General features: G+C 36.0%; 1 protein-coding gene across 1 annotated transcript in view; it reads right to left on the bottom strand.

The window, feature by feature from the left end:
* Positions 1-26,293, bottom strand: part of LOC145673798 (uncharacterized) — a 162,355-nt gene that overhangs the window by 29,396 nt on the left and 106,666 nt on the right. The window contains exon 4 of the mRNA XM_081743558.1: positions 18,585-18,736. Coding sequence (XP_081599684.1) covers positions 18,585-18,736 — 152 coding nt within the window. The remainder of the gene's footprint in view (positions 1-18,584; positions 18,737-26,293) is intronic.

Raw genomic sequence — 26,293 nt, 5'->3', positions numbered from 1 at the left:
TTATTTGAATACAAAGTTACCTAATTTCCTACCACGCTTCCCATTCTTAAGTTTACTATTGTGGAATAGACTTGATTACTGTTTTCGTTCGCTGTTCGAAATTTACTATGTATGCTTCTCCAAACTAGTTTCCTACTTTTTTTTTAACGCTTACTACGCTTTTCGGTCCTGAAATAAAGTTAACTACGCATGTTGGTCCTTTAAATAAGATTAACTACGCATTCGGGTTCCTGTTCGGGAAGCCATTTCTTGTAACGCTGGGGTTCCGGTATTGGAAGCCAAGTTTTGTAACGATTGAAAATTACTAACAATGAAAGGAAAGTTTCTGCTCGGGCTACCAAATAGAATTACCGCGTGATATTATGAATAAGCAGATGTTACGTATTCGGGCGACGATGAATATGAAACGTATTGTTTTCGGAATTCGATTCCTTATCTCTAATTTGCATATTTAATCTGAACTAGAATGAATAATTAAGGCACTCACGGATGAGCCTAATATGCATCAGAAAAAAATGAATACCTGACCTTGTACTTGAAAAGTGAATGGTACTGATGAGCGACAACTCATCTGCCTATTACACAAATGAAATAAAAAAAATGAATGAGAGTTTGGAGAATTGAAGTTGACTCCACGGGGCTCGAACTTCAGTTCTCCAAGGTAAAAATACAGTTTTGCTAAGATGGTTTGGAATAAAGAAAAAAATTATATATATATATATATATATATATATATATATATATATATATAACGAAAGATGACCTAATGTCTAATCGATCCTGTTTTCCCCATAACGGTGTCTCCAAGGCGCTAGGAAAACAGGTGCGTAGTTAATAGTTAAGTGATTTAAACATGCGGAGCAAAAATCTCACAAGCTGCAAAGCTGAAAGAAAGATTTTTCGCTAATGGCTTGTTCAGTTGGCTACACTCACTATCACCTTGTCACCGAAGTGTGTAGAGATAGCAAAAATAGTTTAAAAGCAACAAACAAGGAAAGTTTAATTTAAAGTTTAAAAAAAAATGAGTTAATTTAGATAAAAAAAATTCTGATGGTCAATGTAACCGTGCTTCAACTTTTTCTGTTCAGGGTAATTTGAAATAACTTCTAGGTATGCTAATATCAGTTAAAGAAATAGGCATATCTTTGAAATGATAACAACATAAATGCTTTGGTTCTAACGTCAAATAGACTTTTAATAAGTTTAACGAGAAATAAGGTTATATTTTCAAAAATCAACAAGAAAGTTAATTTGGATTTACAAAAAAAAAAAATGAATTAATTGACTTTACTGAAAATGAATCAGACTTTTGACTGTTTGACCAAATAATATGATTTCTCTTAACACATTCTTCACTGTACAACATAATATTCAAGTTATTTAATCTTGACTGTAAAATTTAGCAACAATTTATTTCTACTCAACTAAACTGACAATATTAGATTCTTTATAATTACCATGACGTAGTTATACAAACAAAAATTTCTATTAAACTGAATATTAATTAGCAAAATGATTTATTGTTTTCCTCCCAGACATAACCGACTATTAAGTAATTCGCCCACAGTTACTACCTCTTTTTATTAATAAAAGAAATGGAAATAAGTTTAAGAATCGGATTGCGGAATGAAATAATTAATGGTTTAGGTTGCTTGCAAGACTTACTGGAGAAATAGTTTAGAAGCGATAGTATGCTTTTGAGAAAATTTAGTGCACTGTTTCTAATGAACTCTAGTGAATTCTCAATTTTAAAAGATTTGCATAAACAAGACATAACTTTGTACACATACTATATCAGTTGGAAAATAATACAATTCACAATAAAAATCGTTACACAACACTAACTACACAAATATTTCATATTCAAATGCACTACACATAAATATATATATAGTACTACTATTATTATAGTTTGGCCAATTGATCAAAATAATTACATTGTCGACACTTTTTGATTTTCTCACTGATTCCTTATTTTGCGAATACACGTTTCTCCATAGCTATGGACCTTATCTGCGTTCGTTACTCAAATAGGTACCTCCGAAGAGATTTACTCGAGTATCTTAAATTGTTTACCTTATTTATGAGACTCTAACGATATTACGGGATAAGAATATTTACACTTATTTGTCTGAAACTTACTCAACATAGCACGTCTTTGGAAGCTTTATATTGATTGTTTCTTTTAAAAGTGAGTATAATAAAAATTGACAAGTTACAATAAAAATGGTATTAAGCCTGTTTACCGTTCTGACACATATTTCCCTAACACAACTTATACAAATGTTAAAATTTGAACAACTAGACTTTGACGCTAAATCATGGTTTACTCAACACAAAAATTATATTACATTCACACATCTTAAACGCGATTTATGTTTGAAAGAGAAATAATCCATACTTGATATAAATAAATATTGGATTGCATATAAATGATTATAATGACGGCTTCAAGGATCTAAATATTGACACATGACGATTACAAATAAATGCATGATTGAAGATAAAATCAATGTATACAAATTTCACTAGTATAATAATCAAGACTTTATGGTACTTATTCAAGAATGAAATTAATAGTTCTTATATCCGTGAACTAATTTTGGAAATGCAACCAAGGCATTAGGCTATTTGTTTACTTCTTTTAAAAAGAATTTTAAAAAATGCTCTAAATGTTTACGGACAGTTTCGTATGAATAAACAATGTCCCGAAGTTTCTAGGAAAAGGTGAGTATGGAGATCACGAATCACGGAAATATTGGCCATAGTCCTTCTTCAATAACGAAAATAACAGAATACTTTGTCCTACCTTAATAAGTCCTTCCGCTTATATTTCCACACTTCAGAAGAAAACTGCACTGTACTTAACTGACCGTCACAATGCTTCCTAATGTCCCTTCTCAAACCCCGCTGTCCTCTGGATTCAACTCCCGGAGAAGAGGTCCACGTTTGTCTGAAGCGTCTGGGTCTTCGTGTGGCAAGGCATCTGTTCCAAGTATCGGGGATCGAACCCGTGTCTCCGTCCTTCATCTCCATGTTGTTGAAATGCAACGATGCGTCACTTATCACATCCATCTGCACTTAAATTTCACTCGCACAGTTTATATATCTATCCGCCATCCATCGCACTACTTTTCCTCTCTGAATACAGGAAGTCCACGTATATAGATCAATCACAGACTCAGTTCAAAATCACAAATTACGTAGCGTCACCGTAAGATGATAAAAATAATATCTGTGGCTAATGTTTTAAATATTTACATAAGTAATTTTGTAATGACTATGTTGCTGTGGATAACGCGTGGTTTGAGTAGCTGGCCGCTAAGGGGTCTTTAGCTAGCCATTCTTATTAAATTAATCACTTAAGTATATATATATATATATATATATATATATATATATATATATATATATATATAAGTTGACGTATCCTTATGAGTCGCGTATTGATGATGTTTTCACGGTGAAGAGTCGATTTAGAGTAACCTCTCTTCCGTGTAGGCGTTCTCCCAGCTTTCTTTCATTATTTCTTTTTTTTTAAATAGACGCTTCATTCTTTTCTTTGTGAATTTTGAATTTCGAATTCTGATTCGCCGCTTGAAGTTCGTGACACCATTTCCCCAAAAATCGGTTGATGGCTTGGCTTCGGTTCCTAGCGTCTCTTTTGGGCTAGTACGTGATGTTAAAGAGTTTCATAAGCACTTGCGAAGATTGTTGATAAAAAATTATGGTTCCTGTGTGTCTGTGACGTGATATTTGCGATATGGAGGTACTTAGGTAGTGCGACAGTATGGCTGGAGTAACAATAGCAAATTCCATTACCGTTTACTGGCGAGGTAGAAAAATGGGTGGTCTATTAGTGCGGTTACCGTCTTATGCTTTTTTTTCTTTCTGAAAAGCAGAGAAACTTCTTTACCTGGGACAAAAGGAAGAGGTTACTTGGTTGCTAAATGAAACAAAATAAAATTTTCCTTGACTTTTAAAATAAATTGAATTTACATATAAATATGTTTTAATTTGAATATAAGAACAATTAATTGAGTGTGTGAGCGTAATTGTCACAATCGTCTTAGAGAACGTCAGTTCAAATCTCTAGTAGAGGTGAGAAATGAACTTGATACTTTCTTCGTTTCACGGCCTACCAAGTTCTACCGCGATGGAGTCTGTGGCCTTCCAGAGCGTTGACGGAAGGTCGTCGATGCTGATACGAACTATTTTTGATCATTCAGGTACGTCTTAGGTGACATATCGATGTTGAAAGTTGGTGGGTGAAAAAGCGACAGAACTTTCTTGGTTACGTTTATGTATAGCATTTTGGTGACAAGATTACATTATTGTATGTAATGTACATAATTTGCAGTATTACAATCGCATCGAATTTTGGTGTATTTATTTTTTCCTGCAATTACTTCTAAGTCCATGCTTATGCAGGCGTTTAATAAACCCTCTACATTGCTTTCTATTTTCCTCGTATCATCTTCTATCAGATTGATATCATTAGCATACGTCATAACCAGGTGAGTGCTATTGAGCTCTTGGCTGCATTTTATTTACCTTATGTCATATTCCTAGGAAATTTGGATAACAATACAGACATCTTGTTCCAGGTCACTTCTGGCACAGAAGGTCATTAACAAGTATTTTCCTACTCGAACTTTTAAGTTCATTTAAACACATCTTGGTTAACTACCTTTTTCGATATACCAAACTCCTCAAAAATGTTGTACAAATTTCCCCCCCTAAAGAGTCGTAGGCCTTTCTGAAATGAATTTAAATCCACGTGAAGCGGTCCAGGAAAGGAATCAATCATTGCTTGACAATTTTTAAAACACCTGAGTTATGATGAGCAGTTACCTTACCATCTTGTTAGTTCAAAACAACCATTATTTTAATTTTATTGACTTTCGGTTTTGAATGGTAGAAGAAAATGTTTTCACAGATGCACCATTTGGTATTGTTGTAAGGGGTTACTGAATCTAATGTATCTTAACCTCTATTTGTTGTAAGGATGTGGAACAAACTCCAAAATTGTCAGTAGCTTAGCCATTATCATCCATGAAGTATAGCAGGGTGCTAAATAAGTTTGAAAAAAGTAGGTCATTGACGTTGGAAGTTCGGAGTTGAGCAGACGATTTTTGCAAGAAGGAAAATGATAATTTAGGTGAGCTTTTCTGGATAAAGATGTCTCATAGAGAAGTGCTCATTATAGAAATGTCACGTATAGTAATGAAAAGAAATGAATTGAAATGAAATCTTTGAATTTTACGTCCCACGGTTATGCCGGTTAGGCTAAAGGAGACGGTGATTATGAGAAATGAATGAAATGGTGGAATGAAGAAAGTGGGAGGAAACGGGAGAACCGCGATAAAACCCACGCACACGGTGTTTGTCCACCACAAAGTTCTGTGAAGTATCTGTCTATTGGAAATGAAGTGACTGTGTATTTGATATAAAGAAGCACGAACTTTTGGAAACTTATTGAAGAAAACTTTGACTAGAAGTGTACATTCTCAGACACCTGTTGTAAATGCATATTTGTTAAATAAACTCGACTAGCTTCCTTCTTTCCTTTCCGCATACCTTCGAGCACAGCCTGATACTTCCCGATTAAGTCATCATTCTTGAGTTGGACAAAACTAGGAGGAACAGAACAACAAGGGGTATTCGACACGCGATCAAGAGAGGTGCAGGATCATCGGAGAGAAGCGGATCCCACCATTGGAGGACCACCGACTCCACAAGACAAAGAGTACCATTCTGACGGTTCATCGCCGCAGACATCTTTAAGTTTGTCACCAGAGTAGTAGAATGAAAGTGTAGGAGGACAACATCGCAAAGACGCATCATCGACGCCCCTTGCAGTTCAACAAGATTAAGATCCAGATGTTGACTGTCACCAGCTAATCCAGACTTCTCCAGATATTCATTCCAGATGACCAGGACGACACTAGCTTCGTTGGATATGTCAGGCTAGTGCTCATTCCTATTCTTTAATTACAACCTTTCTCTTTCTCTTACCCTTTTCCCCAACTAGTCATTTTCTAAATTAAAAACATTTTAATTTTATTTAAATTCAACCACAATTTTACAGTTAAGTACCGTGTTGTGCATCAGTTCCATCCCCATTTGATTGCATTTATTTATTTAATATTCTGAGCTATAACTGATGACACAGCACCGGCACAGTTCACTTGGCGGGAGCAGGGTTTGAACCCGGGACCCCATGCACCAGAGGTGAACGCTCTACCACTGAGCCACCGTGGCCCCTCAGTAATGAAAAGAGTATGTATTTTACAGGTATATATTTCTGATGGGGAATCTGATAAAAAATATGCACTAAATCCCCATAACAGGTCTGCACGATATTATTATATACCAAAAATTAGGAGTTTCAGATTTGACTATAAGTACTTTCATTATGAACTCAAAATTTACCTACAGAGAAGTATACCAGAAGTAAGGATAACAAAGAGTTTACTGTATAAACATTATAAATCAGTAGGCAGTGAATGAATAACTCATAGAGGGGTTAAGCAAAACATACAAGAGCCATGCTGTGTTAGGTACCATTTAAAAAATGTGTGCCACAAATAGTTTAGATATTGCATCACACATTGAGGAGTGATAGTGGGACACTGACCAGTCGCTGTTTTAAGGTTAATGGGAGTAAGCTTCCTTAAAATGCTCTTGAAAGACCCCCAGGTCTTGTCGTTTCTTGAAAGGTTGAATGAAGTTCGGGTCCTGTTGTTTCGTAAAATTAACTTTTACATAGTCATACTCGATGCTGACATCTTAAACAATTCCAATATCCAAGTTTTCGTCGTAAATACAAGCAACTATGTCATCCGCTTGGGGACATTGCTAGGATGCTTTTCCCACATTTACTTCCTGAAAGTCAGTAGAAATTGAAGTGGGAAAGCATCTAACTTTTGCATCACTGAGAGGTACATATTTATGATATGAACATAGTTTAGGAACAGGTAAATAAGTAGCAAATCTCTCGCGCAGTTTAGCTTCACTGTTCACCACTTCATCATTGCTGACATAAATGTGCTGTATACCAAGAACGTTTTTCACACACTAATCATGCATATCCTCTGGGGGCAAAATATGGTCATTGCTTATCATCTAAAAACTGATTTTGGTTACTGTCCGCTTTGTTGTCCCTCCTATCACATCACAAGTACTTTTCTGATGACAGGACTAAAAAAATGCCACTCCGCTTCAAGTCCAAAATTGCCTTCGTGATTACAGAAATTGATGATGTTTTTCCTATTCTATCCGTGAAGTATATGATATGTGTCCCTGAACGGATACGTGCTTTATCATCTTCAATCAGATGATGGAAGGTGTGGCCTGCTGGGGAGGTATACTCGAAATAACTACTGATAATACACAGACTTCTAGCTTTTGCATCACCTCCATCACTTAGTCTATAATCTATATATTAATAGGGTGTGTGTGAACAAAAAACTTGAGACCCAGATTGAAAGTGACTATGTTTGTGCCTCATAATCTCTTGAACCCCCCGACCGATCTCGATCAAATTTTTGACGCAGATCTAGTTATGGTCTGGAAGTGCTTTTAGTTATTCACTTGGACGATAGAACTTTGGGCTGGGGAAGGAGGGGAATTAAATATAAATAAAACAACAACTCTTCAACAAACGACCAATTTCGATCAAATTGTCAACATAGATGACGTTTTTGCCTCGAATAGATTTTACCATTTCACTTTGACGGAAAAACGTAGAGGATTGGTAGGAGGGAGAGATATACAAAAATCAATAAATATATAAACAAAAATGACCATGTTCATGAGTTAATAACTGTTGAACCATCAGATCGATCTCAGTCAAATTTTCAACATGGATGCTGTTCAAACCTGGGAAGTTTTCTTTATTATTATTTCATTTTGATCATTTAACTTAGGGAAGGGAAAATATATGAAAACGAATAAAACTTAATAACTGTTAAACCACCCGACCGATCTCGATCACATTTTCAACATAGATAAGGTTCGGACCTGGGACGTTTTCGTCATTTTACTTTTAGGGCACAATGAAGGGGAGGAGAAGGGAGGACATATATGTAAAAAAATATATGACTGTGACTTCATCACGCTTAAACCACGGAACCGATCTTAATCAAATTATCAACATAGATGAGATTCTGACCTGGGGCAGTTTTATCATATCCCTTTGATGGTTGAACTTAGGGGCAGGAGGAGGGGAGGGGATATATATATATATATATATATATATATATATATATATATATATATATATATATATATATATATATATATATATATATAATATAAATAATATCTCTTGGACCACCTGAACGATCTCGATCAAATTTTCAACATACATGACATTCGGGTATGGGATATTTTTTATCATGCCGTGCTCTGCAACATGGGAAAGGGAGAGGAATATATAAAAATCACCGAAAATGACCAATCTCAAAGAGCGCTTTAGTAATAGTAAAAACGAAACATATTACTATTTTTCCTTAATTTAACCCAGAGAAATCGGGGTACGTCTTAGATTCGAGGACGTTCTAAATTCGAGTAATTATCGAGAAATTCTTAATTAAAGTTACTATTAATGTGTTATTAAAACTACTTCGCTAGCCATAAATATTTTAAATTTTGATCATATTCAATCATTCAGACAAAAATAGTGTCCTGCGCTTGCGCAGGACGTACGGGTGTGCTAGTAGTAAATATATGAGTGAAGCGTTGCCTGTTTGTTCTCCCAACGAAGACTTTGAATCTCATCTTGAATGACGAATGAGAAGTTTTTTGGAAACTCAACTAAAAAAAAAATGCACTCGTAATGTGAAAGATCCCTTTTTTGTCTTCAAGAAAACTAGATGGTACTTTGGACACATAATGGTGTGACTTGATATTTCTGAGATTTGCTGCAAGTTTCTATAGAAAGTCTTCTATCAGTTTCACTAGGATGATCATCTCAGTACAATGTGTTTTTACGCATTGCTTGTATCGTCAGGAATGTCGTCTGTGAACTCTACTTGAAATAATAGTTGAAGCAGATTGTCAGGTTCTTGACACTGAATGCAGTTATCTATCATAGTGAGTTGTTGAAATCGTATTTCAACATTTCAAGCAAATCCTTATAATTCACATTTAATTAGCACCGTAGATCATTACCTTCACATTCTAGTGATATATGGATACATATTCAGAATGAGTTCCTGATGAACCAGGAAACACACCAGTCAGGTGTAAGTTAATAGAAGTTAGATCACTTAATTTTACAATCTGAATTGTCTACTTAAAGTATAAGAACTCGTTCAAGCTACCAGATAGTAACTGGTACTGCCTGTGAACATTAACACCATTAATTCGCATAGATACATAGTCTTTTCTGTCAGAAAGGATTTTACTGTTTTCTTCACTTGTATAAAATCTACAATATTCTAAACAGTACCTTCATCAATAGCTTTACCATTTCGTCTGCTACATACATCTGGTAGTATTCCTTACATATTCGTTAGTTTCTTAGCTAGCTTAAGTAAACGTACTGAAACATTAAATTCGGTACTCACCATTTGTCTTGGCCATGGTTCGGGTAGTATGCTTATTATTTTCATTTTTTTTCAAAACAAAATGAATTTCTGTTTAAATTTTTCGATCAGAACTTCATATTCTACGACCAAAGAGCAACGACAATGAATGTATATTTTCTGTCAGTGATTCATCAGGAACTGAACTGTCAAATGCGGCTTCAACAATTCTTTGCAAACCTGTAGTCAATTGTTTTATCTTTTTTCAAATTGCTCGTGGTCCTTGTTAAACAATTAACTTTTTTTTGTTTTCGAAACAGGTGTTTTCCAATACTTTTAAACACGTTGCATTCAAAACATCAATATTTTCTGAGGGAGAGACAAAATCAAGTTCATTTCCTGATTCATCATGATTGTTTTTCCCTTGTAGAACAAACATTTTTGTGTAGCATGGAGCACATGACGATTTTCCAGGAATCAACTCTACTGCATAATTTTCTTCCTTTAGTAAGTGTGCACTCCTTTTAGCTTTTATATGGATTTTATCGAGTTGCAACACGAATTACGAAACAGAAGATGATACTTTCGAGAAAATTTTACTTCATGGTAGTTGCATATGTTTACTATGTCACTGCTTGTTCGCTATCAAAAGGTTCCTCTGTTCTTCACTGAAGTCACTAAGTGTCATCATGCAAATTGATACTGGCACACACAAACACACTTATGGCATTCTTCACCAATTAATTACCTACATCATATTCCATTTTGTTACTAACGAACAGCAGTAATGATCAGAGCCTTGCAAACCCAGGCCCGAAGACGGCCCGGATGCATCTGAATTCTGTGCCCGGCTCGACCCGGCCCCGGGCTCTAACCGGGCCGGGCACATTCCGGGCCGAAACGGGACGGCTTGAACACTGTGAAAGACGGATCGGAAACTAATGTTGGCAGCCTGTGGTAATCGTAATGTGTTTGGGAAATTAACTCTTTATTCAGGAGTGTAAAGTACTGTACTTCTACTACTCTTATTATTACTACTACTGCTACTGCTATTATTATTATTATTATTATTATTATTATTATTATTATTATTATTATTATTAGTAGTAGTAGTAGTAGTAGTAGTAGTAGTAGTAGTATTAACACAATTACAACTATTACTATTACTACTACTACTACTACTATTTCTACTGCTACGACTTCGCGTCAGAGTTGACATGTCTGGGGGTACATACTTTACAATCTAAGTACAGAAAAAATCGAAGAAATACTAGTTATTATGGCCAGTCTGCGTAGAATGCAAACAGATGCTTGACGAGGGGCAATGGTGGCTCAGTAGGTAAAGCATTCACATCTGGTGCTAGAGGTCGTCGGATCGATCCCTTCTCGTGTTATGTGAGCTTCGTGCTGGACAAACACCGTGAGCGTGGGAGTTTTTGGATTAGCCAGTTTTCGTCCACTGTCTTCATTCCACCAATTCATCCATCATCATCCATATGTCTTGAGCCGTAATTGCCTAAAGAACATATGAGAAAGTCAAGTCCTTGACCTACTAATTAGAATTTGGTCCGCTACCATTAGACCACGGAGGCCGAAACCATGAACTGGCGTGTTCATAAGATTAGCGCAATTTGTAGTAATGTTCAATTAGCACGGCAGATTCCAAATCATATTACATGTTCCTGTATTCTTTATAATTCGATGCTACAATAATAATAACAAAAAACAATGATCAAATCAATCACCCAGACCCTAGGATCGATGAAGTGTTCCTGGAACGGTTCGTAACAAGAAAATAACAGAGCTATATGACGGAATGCGAGGCAGCAAATCAAAACATACTCCACACATATCATTGTTGAACGAAAAATACCTCAAAAGTCCCCTGAATGAAAAATGTATAGATATCAGCTATCAATAATGCCTCTTAAAATCACATATAATACAAGGGATAGTTGATATTAATAAAATGAAAATATATGGTTTCCTAAGAAACCAATAGTGCAAAATGAATATCGCTTTACCGTATGTCCTTGTTCGCATCGAATAGCACGGAAATAGAGTCAACAGTCTCAGGCTTTAGAGCATTTCTCCGTTCCTGAGTACTAAAAGCTCTTTCAGTAGACGCACTAGAAGCAGGGATGACGAGATACTGACGCGCTAATTTACACAATTTTCGTAATGTTTGTTCCTGTTGCTTCCATCACTGCAGTATATCTAGTTCTCTTACACATGATGACATGTAGAGGCAGATGTCTACTTCATCATCAAATTCACCAGAGACTAAATGTCTATCTTCCCAATCCATTAGTTTATTCTTCTTGGTAGGTGGTTCCAAGTTATGCCAACTAGCCCAAAGGAGACGATGATGATGAGAAATAAATGAAATAGTGGAATAAATAAAGTGGAAGGAGACAGGAGAACGCCGTGAATCCCCCACACGGTGTTTGTCCACCACAAAGTTCACTTGGCGAGAGCTCGGATCAAACCAGGGACCCCATACATCAGAGGTGAACGCTCAACCACTGAGCCACCGTTCCAGGAACACCTAATCGACCCTGGCGATTTGGTGATTTATTTGATCATTATATTTTGTTATATTTGTAGCATCATACTATAATCAATACATGAACATGTAACACCATTCGATATTTGCCTTGCTAATTGAATATTACTATAAATTGCACTGGTCTTATGAGCACGCCAGTTCATGGTTTTGGCCTCCGTGGTCCAATGGTAGCGTACCAAATTCTACTTACTAGGTCAAGTACTTGATTTTATTATACGTTCTTTAGGTAACTACTGCTCAGGCTGTATGGATGATGATGGGATGAATTGGTGGAAAGAAAACAGTGGGAGGAAGCGGGACCACCAGCTTGATGAGCAGGGATTGATCCGACGACCTCTAGCACCAGATGTGTTTTTTTCTACTGAGCCACTGTTCTCCCTCGTAGATCAAGCATCGGTTCACATTCTACGCAGACCGGCCATAATAACTAGCATTTCTCCATTTTATTCTGTACTTAGAAGGTAAATTCGGTACCACCAGACATGTCAACTCTGACGCGAAGTCGTAGCACTTGTAGTAGTATTAGCAGTGGTCGTAGTAGTAATAGTAGTAGTAGAAGTAGTAATAGTAATAGTATTACCAGTATGTCGCAGTCTTGAATAAAGAGTCAGTTTCCCAGACACATTACGATTAACATAGGCTGACAGTAAGACCGTACAAACACGGCAAAAATAGAGGTAGTGGAGGACATTAAAAAAACAAATAGGCTGACAACATTAGTTTCCGAACCGTTTTCCAGAGTATCCTGGCCAAGCCGGGCCGGCCCGGTTCGGCCCGAAATGTGCCCGGCCCGGTTAGGGCCCGGTCCAGTTTAATATTACTTGAAACGGGTCAGGCCGGGTCGGGCCGGGCACCGGGCCGAACCGGGCGCGCCCGGCCCGTGCGGGGCTCTGGAAATGATACACAGATCTCCACGAGTACAACCGTCTCCTTGCACTGTATGTATCTGACTGAAGCACTAGTGGTGAATTCTCATCTGGTGCATATCTGAAAAAAGATTCTTCATGTTGGAACACGCAGCATGCTGACTGTGTCTTCAAGTACATTTGTTCTGTTTGCTTCTTAACATGATAAAACTGTTTTTGTGTGTTTGCCTTATCCCCTCTGTGAGTTATTCATCCAGTACCTATTGATTTATGATGTCTACACAGTAAACTCTCGGTTGTTCGTCCTGATTATGCTTTTTGGAGGTGTAATTTTGTATTAATAATAAAAGTACTTACAGTCAAATCTGAAATTTATAATTTTTGGTATATAACAATATTATACATACTTGTAGGGAGGAATTTTATATCCTTTGTCAGGTCCCCACCATATATGTGATCTTCCTAGCAGTACGCACTTTGTCACTTTTCTGAATTTTTAATAATTCTTATCAAAAAGGGGGACATGTCTGAGGGTTGAAACGTGGTGAATGAGCACTTCTGTATAAGAGCTCTTCACCTCGAAAAGCTCATCTTCTCCACCATTTCCCTTCTTGCAAAAATCGTCTGCTCAACTCTGAACTTTTAACGTCAATGACCTACTTTCTCGAACCTACTTTGCATCGTGCTACACTTCATGGACGATAATGGCTAACAAATAGTCTTGTAGCGAACAATTCGCTGACCATTTCGGTTTTTGTTCCATATCGATAGATCAACTAGGGGCTGAGATACTTTAGATTTGGTAACCCCTTACTACTACACCAATGGCGCATCTTCGAAAACAAATACCACTCGAAACCTAAAGTCACTAAAATTAAAATAATATGTGCTTTGAAATAACGACATGATAAGGTAACTGCAAGTCAAAAATAAGTTTTATTTTTATTTTTTTAAGAATTGTCGTGTAACTCACATTGGACCACTTGAAATTGATTTATCTATAAAGAAATTATGTACCAGTGACGTTCCCTATAGGAAAATTAACTGTAGTTCATCAATATTGGATTTTGTGCTAAGTAATAGTAATGCGTTATAATCGTATATGAACACCATCCCAAAAAGCGGCGCATACCTCCACGAAATGATATGTAAATTGCTGCTATAATACAATTACGAGGAGTCTTCCAATAATTCATGGACTAGCAACACCTTTTCGGTTAATTGTAAGCGAGTGTGTGCAATTTGCACGTAGGATTAGTCTGTGCCATGTTATGTTAATGTAAATAAAACCAATGTGCATTTGTTTGTTTAGTCGCAGTAAAAGTCGAATAGCGCTGTTTATTATAATGGAGTAAAGTGATATGTCGTTAATTACCAGACATAGGATCGCTATTGAATTTTGTGGTGTGCAAAAGTGAATATAAAACGTTTGAGAATCAAACAAACGTACGTTTAAGAATCAATGAACAGATTGGCCATATTCCGGTAGTGAAAGCATTTTAAATAAAGTAAACGTAATGTACAGGATAATGTGAGAAGCAGGAGTCCACCAACATCAGTGAATGATGTCGAAATGGTGAAAACCGAGACGTTGTTGAAAGAAGATGCACACTTACTGATTTCATGCGGTGTAGCATGAATGTTGTTGTTGCAAGATGCCACGATACTTTAAGATGTCCCGTGTTAGTGCAATGTTGTTGTCACTTTCGATGAATGAAGAACAAAGCTCCATCACGTTCAATGCTGCGAGGCGTTTCTTCAACGAGTGAAACAGCATTCTCAATTCTTGAAGAAAATAAACATTACTGACGAGTTTTAAATCAAATGATATGATCCCAAATCAAAGCAGCTGTTAAACGTATGGAAACACATAGTCTCACCAGCTTCCGAAACATTTCGAGTTTCTGTTTCCTCAAATAAGTTAAAGTTGATTTCTTCATATATGTCCGCAGAATAATACTACTACATCATTGGTTTCATTTGATGAAGCCGCAGATGGAAATTATTATAGCAATGTGTTGCAGGTCCATTTGAAGGAAGTATGTTTTATTAAAATAAAATAATCAAAAACTGAATCCTGAAGAACGGCGTTTCCTGTAGCATAACTCTAGGCTACATGAGATTTGGAAGGTAATCTTAGAGAAAATTGGTGGGCAGTCACTATACCATTCTTTATACAGCTCAGACCTTGCATCATCCAATTTTTGTGCTTTTCTCTCACTTAAGGAAGACTTACACAGAAGTATTTTTTTTCACGGACTATGACATATAAGCTGTCACACCCACAATATTCTACCGACTATCAGAAAACAATTTGCAAGATTCCTTTGAGAATCTAATGCACCACTGAAAATGGTGTATAGGGTGCTACGAATGTTATTTCGAAAAGGAAACCCGCACTAACCCTCCTACTTGGACTCAGATTAATTATCTCAAGTCAATAACTTTGGGGGAGCTTCTGTACTCATAGAAATGATACAGTTTTCCTTTGTAAATAAGTAATATTTGCAAACCAGCATTTATTAGAGTGATTACAGCTATTAAAAGTGTTTTCCATTGTACAAGAAATCTCTTAGATGAATTATTATACCAATGAGTTACACTGAAGAAAAAAAAAGTCGCATGTGGCGTACGTAAAAACGTATGTTACATGTGCAAATCCTGTAGTTTTTGGACTTAATGTGTAGTAAACGTACAACTGAAAAAGTATATTTTATACGTACTTTCTGTATAAGTGATCAGAATAAGTGTACTTTCTATACGAAAGAATACAACTATATATAGACCGTCAGGATCTCACATACAGATAGACGTATGTAACATATAGCTTACGTATGTAACATATGTATACGCATTCAGTATTCGGAAGACTGTTAGATGTTAGACATCCTGCAACGGCGTGATGTAACATCTAAGGGCAATACATATGTAGGATATGGATAACGTATGGATAACGATACTGATTTCTGTAGTAAACATACGGATACAGTATATTTGTACAGTATGCCGCTGCTTGGTTAACGAATTTTTCTCAGTGTAAAACTTTGGCTCATTAACATAATCTTTTCTCAAAACGTTTATGAAGTAATGGTAAGAAAATCGTTCACATGAGAAAAATATACAAATTGTATGGTTATCAAACCATATGCGTCATAATCCATAGACTATCTTGTGAAACATTATCACTATTGATATGAAGTCTAAATATTTATCACGAGGAAAGTAGTTGAAAGTTAATGCTTCACAAGGGGGAGAAACGTCTACGACCTAAATAAATTAATTGTTTATATTGAGGGGAAAAATAACTTATTAGTTGCGCTACAATTGTGAACTGTGACATAAAATGCTAAAGGTGTGTTAAAATCAAAAACAAAAAAAAATGGATTTAGTGGTATAGAAAATAAGAAATTACAATATGTGTGTATGGTGTATGAAAGGAAAGAAAAATGACCAAATATATGAGATTTCAACACTATATTAAAAACTGGAAGTCTGAACTTGGTTAACGTTTTTAAATGTTGTTCATTGGATGTAATGCTACTCTACTTTAGCTTGTACTGCTAGAAATACATTAGGAAAATTGTTGTTGAACCCTTCATAATAAATGTAATATTGTTTCTTTGTTCATAAGTGCAATGTTTTTTGTCACTGTGGAGACACTTAATAAACTGGAAACGGTAATTAATATGTGAAGTCAAATCCTGTGGCTTTAGTAGAAACAGCGGAAATAAGTTGGGACTCATTAGAACTTCATTGGACATCTTGAAAATTCTCACATTGGATTTGGATCATCGTTTAAACGTAAACGATAAAATATGTCTAATTTTCGTGTAACCGGTGCTGTAACAAATTCAAAGTAGCATTATTTTGATTTATCAGTACACATAACTAAAGAACTATATATTTTGTGTCTTTCTCTACTATTGACTATAATTACGTTACTAACCCTGCAATACGCGCAAGGATTTTTGTGACGTGGATAGTCGCGCGGGCTACCACTGTAGCCCATTTGTTTTTATTTTATTATGTTGCCTAGCTTTGTTAATATTTCTGTCTTTCTTGTAGAGATTGTTTTTATAAACTGTTTTAAGGGTTTTATACAGCATTTGAGAAATATGCTTATTTTGAAAGCTAGGTATATACAAAGAAGACCAGCACCATTCATTTCTTCATAAGTGATACAGGAATATGACTGTAAAAGTTATTTGTATTTATCAATAAATGGACCAATCTGGCGCATTTTAAACTTTCCTTCATCTTAAACATATGTGTTAGAATTCTTTAAAAATTAAGTTTAATTTTTCAAAAACTTTACAAATATGACAAATAAACGTATTATCCATAAAACATATACCTTTTCAGCATAACGAGTTTCTGGTATCAAAGTTTGATTACGATTTTACATAATTTTACATATGCTATTTACACTCATATATTTTTCCTTTATGTTTCCGTATTTGTGTTCTTCTAAGCATGTTCTGCACACAAATGGTGAGTGATCAATGCACACTTTCCTTCAAGCATTGACCACTCATCAAAATGTCAATAAAGTCACATACAATTTCGTCTGTAAATTTTGCATCACGGTTAAGTACAAATCTCAATCTAACACTGTCAATGTAAATATTGGTTAAATCAACCTTAAGTCTCAAAATGTTTGCATCTAAAAGCACTTCTAGATATTCAAGCTCCGACAACGAAGCTTGGTGGATATTCAAGCCCCACCTTTAGGTCCTGGAAAACGAAGCACAATATTATGAGCACGAGCGCAAATATTACGAGTAGGAGTGACATTTTTCCATTTGAGATTGTCTTTTACTACATAATAATTTACTTCAGAACTGTCTTTACTACTATTATCAACAGGTATAAGTGATTCCTGCCGCCCGGAATTCTCAGGCACATCTTCTGAATTTTCACTATTTCTGTGTCAGAAAAATGAAATTTTGCGGTCTCAAAATGTTAACTAACGCCATCTAGAAAACATTCCTCATCAGAATTTTTATTTTGCAAACTCATTGACCATCTGATCAACACTCAAACTATAATGAAAAAAAATTGACGCTTTGGAACACCCGTGACATAAATAGTCGCGCGGGCTACAGATGTAGCCCATGAAACTTTCAAGCAGAATAACAATGAGCTCCTTTCGATTTCACGTTTGACCACACACTAAACACGCAGAATGATAGTTGATAGAAAGGTGCACAGATACCCTTTGAGTTATCATCTCGAATTACTTTGGGGCAAGGAAAATAAAAACGCTGGGCTACAATAGTAACCCGCGCGCGTATTGGAGGGTTAAAGAAAGTAAATATAATTTCACTGATTAATTTCTCTGAGTGCACTCAACCAATTTTAATGGTTCCCATGTAACATTTTTACAATAAATCCAATATTGCCATTTTGAAGATGGTCGTTGAAGACCTCATTTATATAGCCATGTTCCTTTGCCCTTCCATATCCTCTTCGCAGGTCTGATTTCATATTGTACAAGGTATAATCATGGAGATCAATATTTGAGTTTCCCTTACATTTTTGTACAATTGTATAGTTTAATTTCACTAACAATAAATAAATATATTACACAAGAAAAAACAAGCAAATTATACGCACGGGTCGAACATGGAGATCATTCTTTGCATGCTTTCACGCATTTGTTCTGCATTATCCACTTTCTCTGCTCTTCCATTCAACTCTCTTTTGATCATGATGGGTAACGGCAGTTTATCAATATCTTCCACGCTTCTGACGCAGTTCACGATGACCTGTGTAGAAATGAATTACACAAGATGCATATGATTTTACAGTACTTATTGAACTATGCCATTATTTTTTATCTAAACCTTATATTTAAAAAAAATATACATAATGCCGGGTTTTGTTTAACTTTTACAAGGGTTCGAATTTTACATTATATAACTACAAAAATAACATTTTTGTTGAATACTTACTCCTCCTCCCTCCAACTTGCACAAATAGCTCCGAATACTGTATTTAGTCGATATCGTATTTTTCTTCGTTATCTGTTATGTAAAGTTATAGTTTTTCGTATATTTCTTGATACTTGTACTTCTAATACTGTACACTGTAAAACTCGTTGCGTTATTTCACCGACATGCCTATGTGTTAACGCGATTGTGTTTCAATGTAACACAAACATGCGGTTAGAACAACTCTCCATTTGGAGTTGTGTGTCATATGCCGGTAGTTGAAATGACACACATCCTGCGTGTTGACACACAACACATGTGTGGAGTTTTCGGTGTTGTTTTCTGCGTCATCGCCTAGCATGTTGGACATATAATTATTATGAGGCTTATGTATTGAAGATACAGACAAACACTGTAGAACGAAACACTCAAACAAACTCAGGTATTCACAAACGTTCAACATGCAAACCGCGCGATGTGTTCTCAATTGTTTTACATAATGTTTCTGAAGAAATATTTCACAGCGAAAAACCACCGTATTACTGTGTCACTTATACAATACACTAGGGCCCACCAGTCAATTCCGGGGACTGAGTTTCAAAAATGGCGGAAAAAAGTAGGAACACGGTTAGGAAGCAATCGTATATATGGATATACCCATTATTCATGAACAAAGTTTTCGTCAAGCTTGTACTTCACATCATCGAAAAATACATCATTATAAATGACGGCGAAGACCACAAAAAAGTTTATGAATATCTTCTAAATAAGGGTAAGTGTTCTGTACTTTACTGTTCTTATTTTAAAGTAGAATTTGTTTCCTTCCAAGCGATGTTAACATTTTAACAGAGCATTTCAAGAAATGGTGCATTCTGAAACACTTGGCGAAATTGACAATGTTCACGAATTGATCTGTTGCAGTTCTTTTCGTTAAATTCGTTCGTTTTGTTATTTCCATACGCAATGAATTGGTTGTTATATTAACTAGATAGTATTCAAGAACGACGAACCACCGTAAGCGTAAGCATGCACACCACAAGATTTTCCAACACAGAAAAAGGGTTACATCCACTGGCGTTTCTGGCATATAAAATTTGGGGGGTCCTCAAAGAAAGTTATTTAAATGGTACTACCTAGCCCAACCTATTTATTATCTTCGATTCCATTTTTTTAACTTTTAGCTTCCCTTCACGGACCCTCTTAGGTATGTATATCAAGAATTCTGTTACAATCGTTTCACAGCATGATTATTATATTCCAAATAAATATAATAGTTATTATTTATTTCTTATTCTACCGTTAGTAAATAAATTAAATTAGAATAAAATATTGTTCACCCAAAAGGAAATAAAATATTGAATATTTTGTACTTCAAAAGATTGGGGGTCAAGTCCCCCTCTCCCCCGTCAGAGACATCCCTGGATACATCAACACTGCACACGGAGTTATTTTAACACCGAAATAGGTGTTGTAGTAACATAGAAATGGAGTCGAATTAATACCGAAAATGGTGTTAATCTGGTGATCTGGCCTTGAATTTTAACAAAGGGCTATTCAAGTAACACAAAAACTGTGTTACTTATATGATTTTGACTATAAATTATGACACTGATGTGTTGAAAAAATAAGGAAAGGATGTTAAAATATGGTGTAATATTAACCTTTATCCGGGCCAGCTATTTTTTGTAACGTAGACTGCAACTGGGGCCTTACCAAGTCTATTAGCCTTACCAACTCGATATGTTCATAACTTTAACTTCGACTAAAGATAGAAGAATTCAGAATTTTATGGCATCGAAATATTTATGGTTATTAAGAAACTCGAAGAAAAATATGAAGCTACTGGGCCTGGTAGGCCCCGGTTGCCCGGACAAGGGTTAAGACAAAATCATTAGCAAACTATAAACTGTGTTACTTTCTTCTTGTTGGTGCAACACTGCTACAAAGTAACACTCAACACTTTTCATCACACTACTGACCCTAGCATGGTGTCGAATCAACGCATAAAATACTAACTCAGATCTGAATTTAACACTTGTGAACACCGGTTGTATGTTAAAAACGTAACACGCATGTGTTAAACGCGGGGTCTGTATTGAATTAACACCGCATAATGGTAGTCACAGTGGAACTACTGCCCTCTGTTAAAATTGAGTTGAATTAACACAATCATTTTTTACTGTGCATATTCAATATATCTTGTTGCCGGAAATTTAGAGCCTTTGGGGTTCAAAGTAAAAAGAAATGCAATTATTGTGATTTAGAAATATTATTGTAAAACCACAGTTTTGTTCGGTGGCTTTGTATCACTTTCCAGCAATGCAATACTTCCTTAGTCATAGAACTTCAGCGCTTTATAATATAACATTATTTTTTATCTAAACCTTATATTTTAACAAAAATATACATAATGCCGGGTTTTGTTTAACTTCTACAAGGGTTCGAATTTTACATTATATAACTACAAAAATAACATTTTTGTTGAATACTTACTCCTCCTCCCTCCAACTTGCACAAATAGCTCCGAATACTGTATTTAGTCGATATCGTATTTTTCTTCGTTATCTGTTATGTAAAGTTATATTTTTTTCGTATATTTCTTGATAATTGTACTTCTAATACTGTACACTGTAAAACTCGTTGCGCTATTTCACCGACATGCCTATGTGTTAACGCGATTTTGTTTCAATGTAACACAAACATGCGGTTAGAACAACTCTCCATTTGGAGTTGTGTGTCAAATGCCGGTAGTTGAAATGACACACATCCTGCGTGTTGACACACAACACATGTGTGGAGTTTTCGGTGTTGTTTTCTGCGTCATCGCCTAGCATGTTGGACATATAATTATTATGAGGCTTATGTATTGAAGATACAGACAAACACTGTAGAACGAAACACTCAAACAAACCCAGGTATTCACAAACGTTCAACATGCAAACCGCGCGATGTGTTCTCAATTGTTTTACCTAATGTTTCTGAAGAAATATTTCACAGCGAGAAACAACACTGTATTACTGTGTCACTTATACAATACACTAGGGCTCACCAGTCAACTCCGAGGACTGAGTTTCAAAAATGGCGGAAAAAAGTAGGAGCACGATTAGGAAGCAATTGTATATAAGGACATACCTATTATTCATGAACAAGGTGTTCGTCAAGCTTGTGCTTCACACCATCGAAAAATACATCGATGTTTAAATGGTACTACCAAGCCCAACCTATTTATTATCTTCGATTCCATTTTTTTTACCTTTTAGCTTCCCTTCACGGACCCTCTTATGTATGTATAACAAGAATTCTCTTACAATCGTTTCACAGAATGATTATTATATTCCAAATAAATATAATTATTATTATTTATTTCTTATTCTACCGTTGGTAAAGAAAGTAAATTAGAATAAAATATTGTTTACCAAAAAGGGAATGGAATATTGAATATTTTGTACTTCAAAAGATTGGGGGGACAAGTCCCCCTCGTCCCCCGTCAGAGACACCCGTGGATACATCAACACTGCATACGGCGTTATTTCAACACCGAAATAGGTGTTGTAGTAACACAGAAATGGAGTCGAATTAGTACCGAAAATGGTGTTAATCTGGTGGCCTGGCCTTGAGTTTTAACAAAGGGATATTGAAGTAACACAGAAACTGTGTTACTTATATGACTTTCACCATTAATTATGACACAGATGTGTTGAACAAATAAGGAAAGGATGTTGAAGTATGGTGTAATATTAAGACAAAATCATTAGCAAACTATAAACTGTGTTACTTTCTTCCTGTTGGTGCAACACTGCCACAAAGTAACACTCAACACTTTTCATCACACTACTGACCCTAGCATGGTGTCGAATCAACGCATAAAATACTAACTCAGATCTGAATTTAACACTTGTGAACACTGGTTGTGTGTTAAAAACGTAACACGCATGTGTTAAACGCGGGGTCTGTATTGAATTAACACCGCATAATGGTAGTCACAGTGGAACTACTGCCCTCTGTTAAAATTGAGTTGAATTAACACAATCATTCTTTACTGTACATATTCAATATATCACGTTGCCGGAAATTTAGAGCCTTTGGGGTTCAAGGTAAAAAAAAAGGAATTATTGTAATTTAGAAATATTATTATAAACCACAGTTTTATTCGGTGGCTTTGTAATGCCATACTTCCTTAGCCCTAGAACTTCTGCGCTTTCTAATGTGTATATATATATATATATATATATATATATATATATATATATATATATATAGATATAATTTTCACAGGCATAGAGATGAGATAACTTAGCAATTCAAGAAATTCAGCAGATAACAAAAAATTACAGTCCGACGGTGTCAAATCCGGGATATATTGTGGTTGCACTAAAAGTTCTCACTCAAGATTTTGCGATTTCTGACGGATTGTTAAAAATGTACGCGGTATGGCGTTGTAAGCGTGGTATACGACACATTTTCTGTTTCTTCTCTTCCACCGTTTATTGAAATTATTAATTTCATTCGCGGTAATTGTTGGCAATACAGTTCTTAGTCTAAAGTTTTGGCAAGCAGCAGCAGCTCGTGCTGAACCCATTCTCTTTCAATCCCACCAAACACATAACATATCTTTGCTGAGTCAGTGTAGGTTTTACCATAGATTGTAGAGTTTCTCCTAGTTTCGACCACGACTTTTATCGCACTTTACTGACGTAGGTTATCCACTTTTCTACACTCCGAAGTAACTTCCACAGAAATAGTTCTAATTAGTTACGTTTCAGTATAGATTCGGATATATAAGTTTAATCAAATATTTTTTTGTTCAGTCCAATCACGTGACAGCCAAACGTCACTCTTGTTTTTGTAGCGAGCTTTCTTCAAAGGGTTTAATACTGTTTAGTAATGGATGTTCAGGTAATTATCGATTTCGTGACTGCTTTCATGCCGCTCATGTTCTAGTTTTCGAGAATACAATGCACTTTGATCTGAAGCCACTGCGAAAAGCATGTTCGGCATCAAAATTTGGAAGACCGAAGCGACTGAACTAAATTTACGCTCTTGCTTTTGATAAAGAATATTACCCATAGAAAGCTCAAACTTCCTAATAGCTTTTGCGGTTTTATTGAGAGAAAATTGTAAAATAAATCACAGTTTAGGCGAAAACTTCCCTTGTTTTCACGGCGTAATACCTTACGTCTACTTATAATACTTCCATCACTTTTTACGCGTTAAATTCATACAATTGTAAAAGGTCAAATGACGTTAGGCTTGACTTGCTGAGACTCATATTCTGTGAGATTAGGGACTCTAACACCATATCATGCGCATAGGCTCAGTCATTTTTAGACTACATAATATAAAGGTTAAAATAATGTTAAAATATATACTTTTATTTTTTGAAACATCTCTACAATTGACTACTACAAATTATATTTCATTCCTTGATTTGGTATATACATAGAGGTATACAGTGCCCCAAGTCTTGAAGATTTCCACAGACTACATCTGAAGAAATAGCTTTTGTAGAATACTTGTGTTTTTTTTCTGCTATCGAAGTGATTTCATTGTAGATTTTTGTTATGTTCTTTTAACGGAACATTTGACGTTAAACGAATATGTAACCCTTACGTAATAAAATTGTGGTAAACTCCAGTTGTGAGTGTATTTTGTGTACAACTTTATGGTTTATTCTATACAACTATAGTGTTTCTACTATCTTCTTGTTCGTCTCATAAGACTGGTAAAGACACCCCAATTGTTGGTATGAAAACCCGTAACATAAGAGTGGGCTCTGCACATATTGAACATGAAATCTTTGAGTTTCTCTCTCCACGATTATGCCCGTTAGGCTAAGGGAGCCGATAACTAAACAAGTGGATGATAACGCAGAAATTCATGGAATGAGAAAGTAGAAGGAAACCGGAGTACCCCAAGAAAACACACGAGCACGATGTTGTGCACCACAAACTTACTTGGCTGGGAACTGAATGAGGTACCCCACGCACCCGTGCTAAGCGCTGCAGATAATGGTACAAAATCGAAAACAGAAAAAAAGGAACGGCGTTAGGCGGTGAAGATGCACATTATAATTTTATGGTCACAGTTGAGCTTATATTACTAAAGTTAACATGAGTAAAATTACATACACGTGTAGGTTGGTGACACAACTCATAGGAATAATAGAATGAACATAATATTTATCTCTGAACTCATTTTTCAATTAAGTATTGATCTTAAGACTGAACGAAAACTCTTCTACTTATTAACATTTGTGAAATGAAATGAGGTCGTAGTACTTTCCTGCGGCAACCGATGGTAAAATTTGAGAAAGGTCTGATAAAATGTAGATTACTAAGTTAAAGGCTCCTTTATACAGGGTATTTCAAAAAGACACGGCAAAAGTGCAGGGGCAGATTCCTTACGGGTAGACAAGTAAAAACGTTCATATGAACATATGTCCGGAAATGCATCGTTACAGAGCTATAGCCACTGACACCTCACGGTGTGAAATAGTCACCTTCTGTCCGGAACTATTTCCCGACGTATTACCAGAATGTCGTGTGTGAAAGAATATGCAACACAGGTTCGAACGAAATTAATTATGCCGATTGCGCGTTGAATGGTGCAATAATCAGAAAAAACACGCGCAAATAATGCATACTGATTGGTACTTTTAATGTCCGTATTGGAAAGTGCAACACTAATACAAATGACAGTGAGAAAAACGCACCCAAAAATGCAATTACACATGCTCATCAGGCATAAGAAAATACCATAACGAAAGCATCGTGCAAAAGCTACAACCCAAGGAATGAAGGAGGGAAATGTTGAACGCAAGATGTCTCGCGAGTAGGTGTGGAGGAGTACCATGGCTGACAACAAGAATCATTACTGATGGACAGCATTTCTAATTAGATTAGTTACAAGTTAAAACATGGCATTTGCCGAAAGGTGCATGAAGCTTTGGTCTAGGAGGCCATTGCAACAGTAACATATCGAAGGTATTAAAAGAACCAATTATTATGCATTATTTGCGAGTGTTTTTTCTGCCATCATCACTCTCAGAATTCAGGATCGATCATTGATCTATAGACCTGAGACCGATTACTAACGCTCTGCGAGCATCTAATTGTCTTTTTGTTCATATAGGGAGGATTGTTCTGTTCCAGACAATCGACATCCCCTTGCAGTCCGTATTGCTGACTCAAGTGGGAGCCCGTGGCCATCATCATCATCATCCTCTAATCGTTTTTTCATGTATTGTTGTGGAGGGCCAGTACTTGCACTGACCGACATCTCCGCGAGGACGTATTGCTTCCTCAAGTGAGAGCCACAGTGGGCTTCCTCACACTCTTCATTCATACTCTTGCCTCGAAACACTTTCATCTGAATTGCATCATCTGCTAGGTT

Source organism: Thermobia domestica, chromosome 17 (genome assembly GCF_964235325.1).
Source record: "Thermobia domestica chromosome 17, izTheDome1.hap1.1, whole genome shotgun sequence".
Taxonomy (NCBI): Eukaryota; Metazoa; Arthropoda; class Insecta; order Zygentoma; family Lepismatidae; genus Thermobia; species Thermobia domestica.
This window is presented reverse-complemented; position numbering and strand designations above follow the sequence as displayed.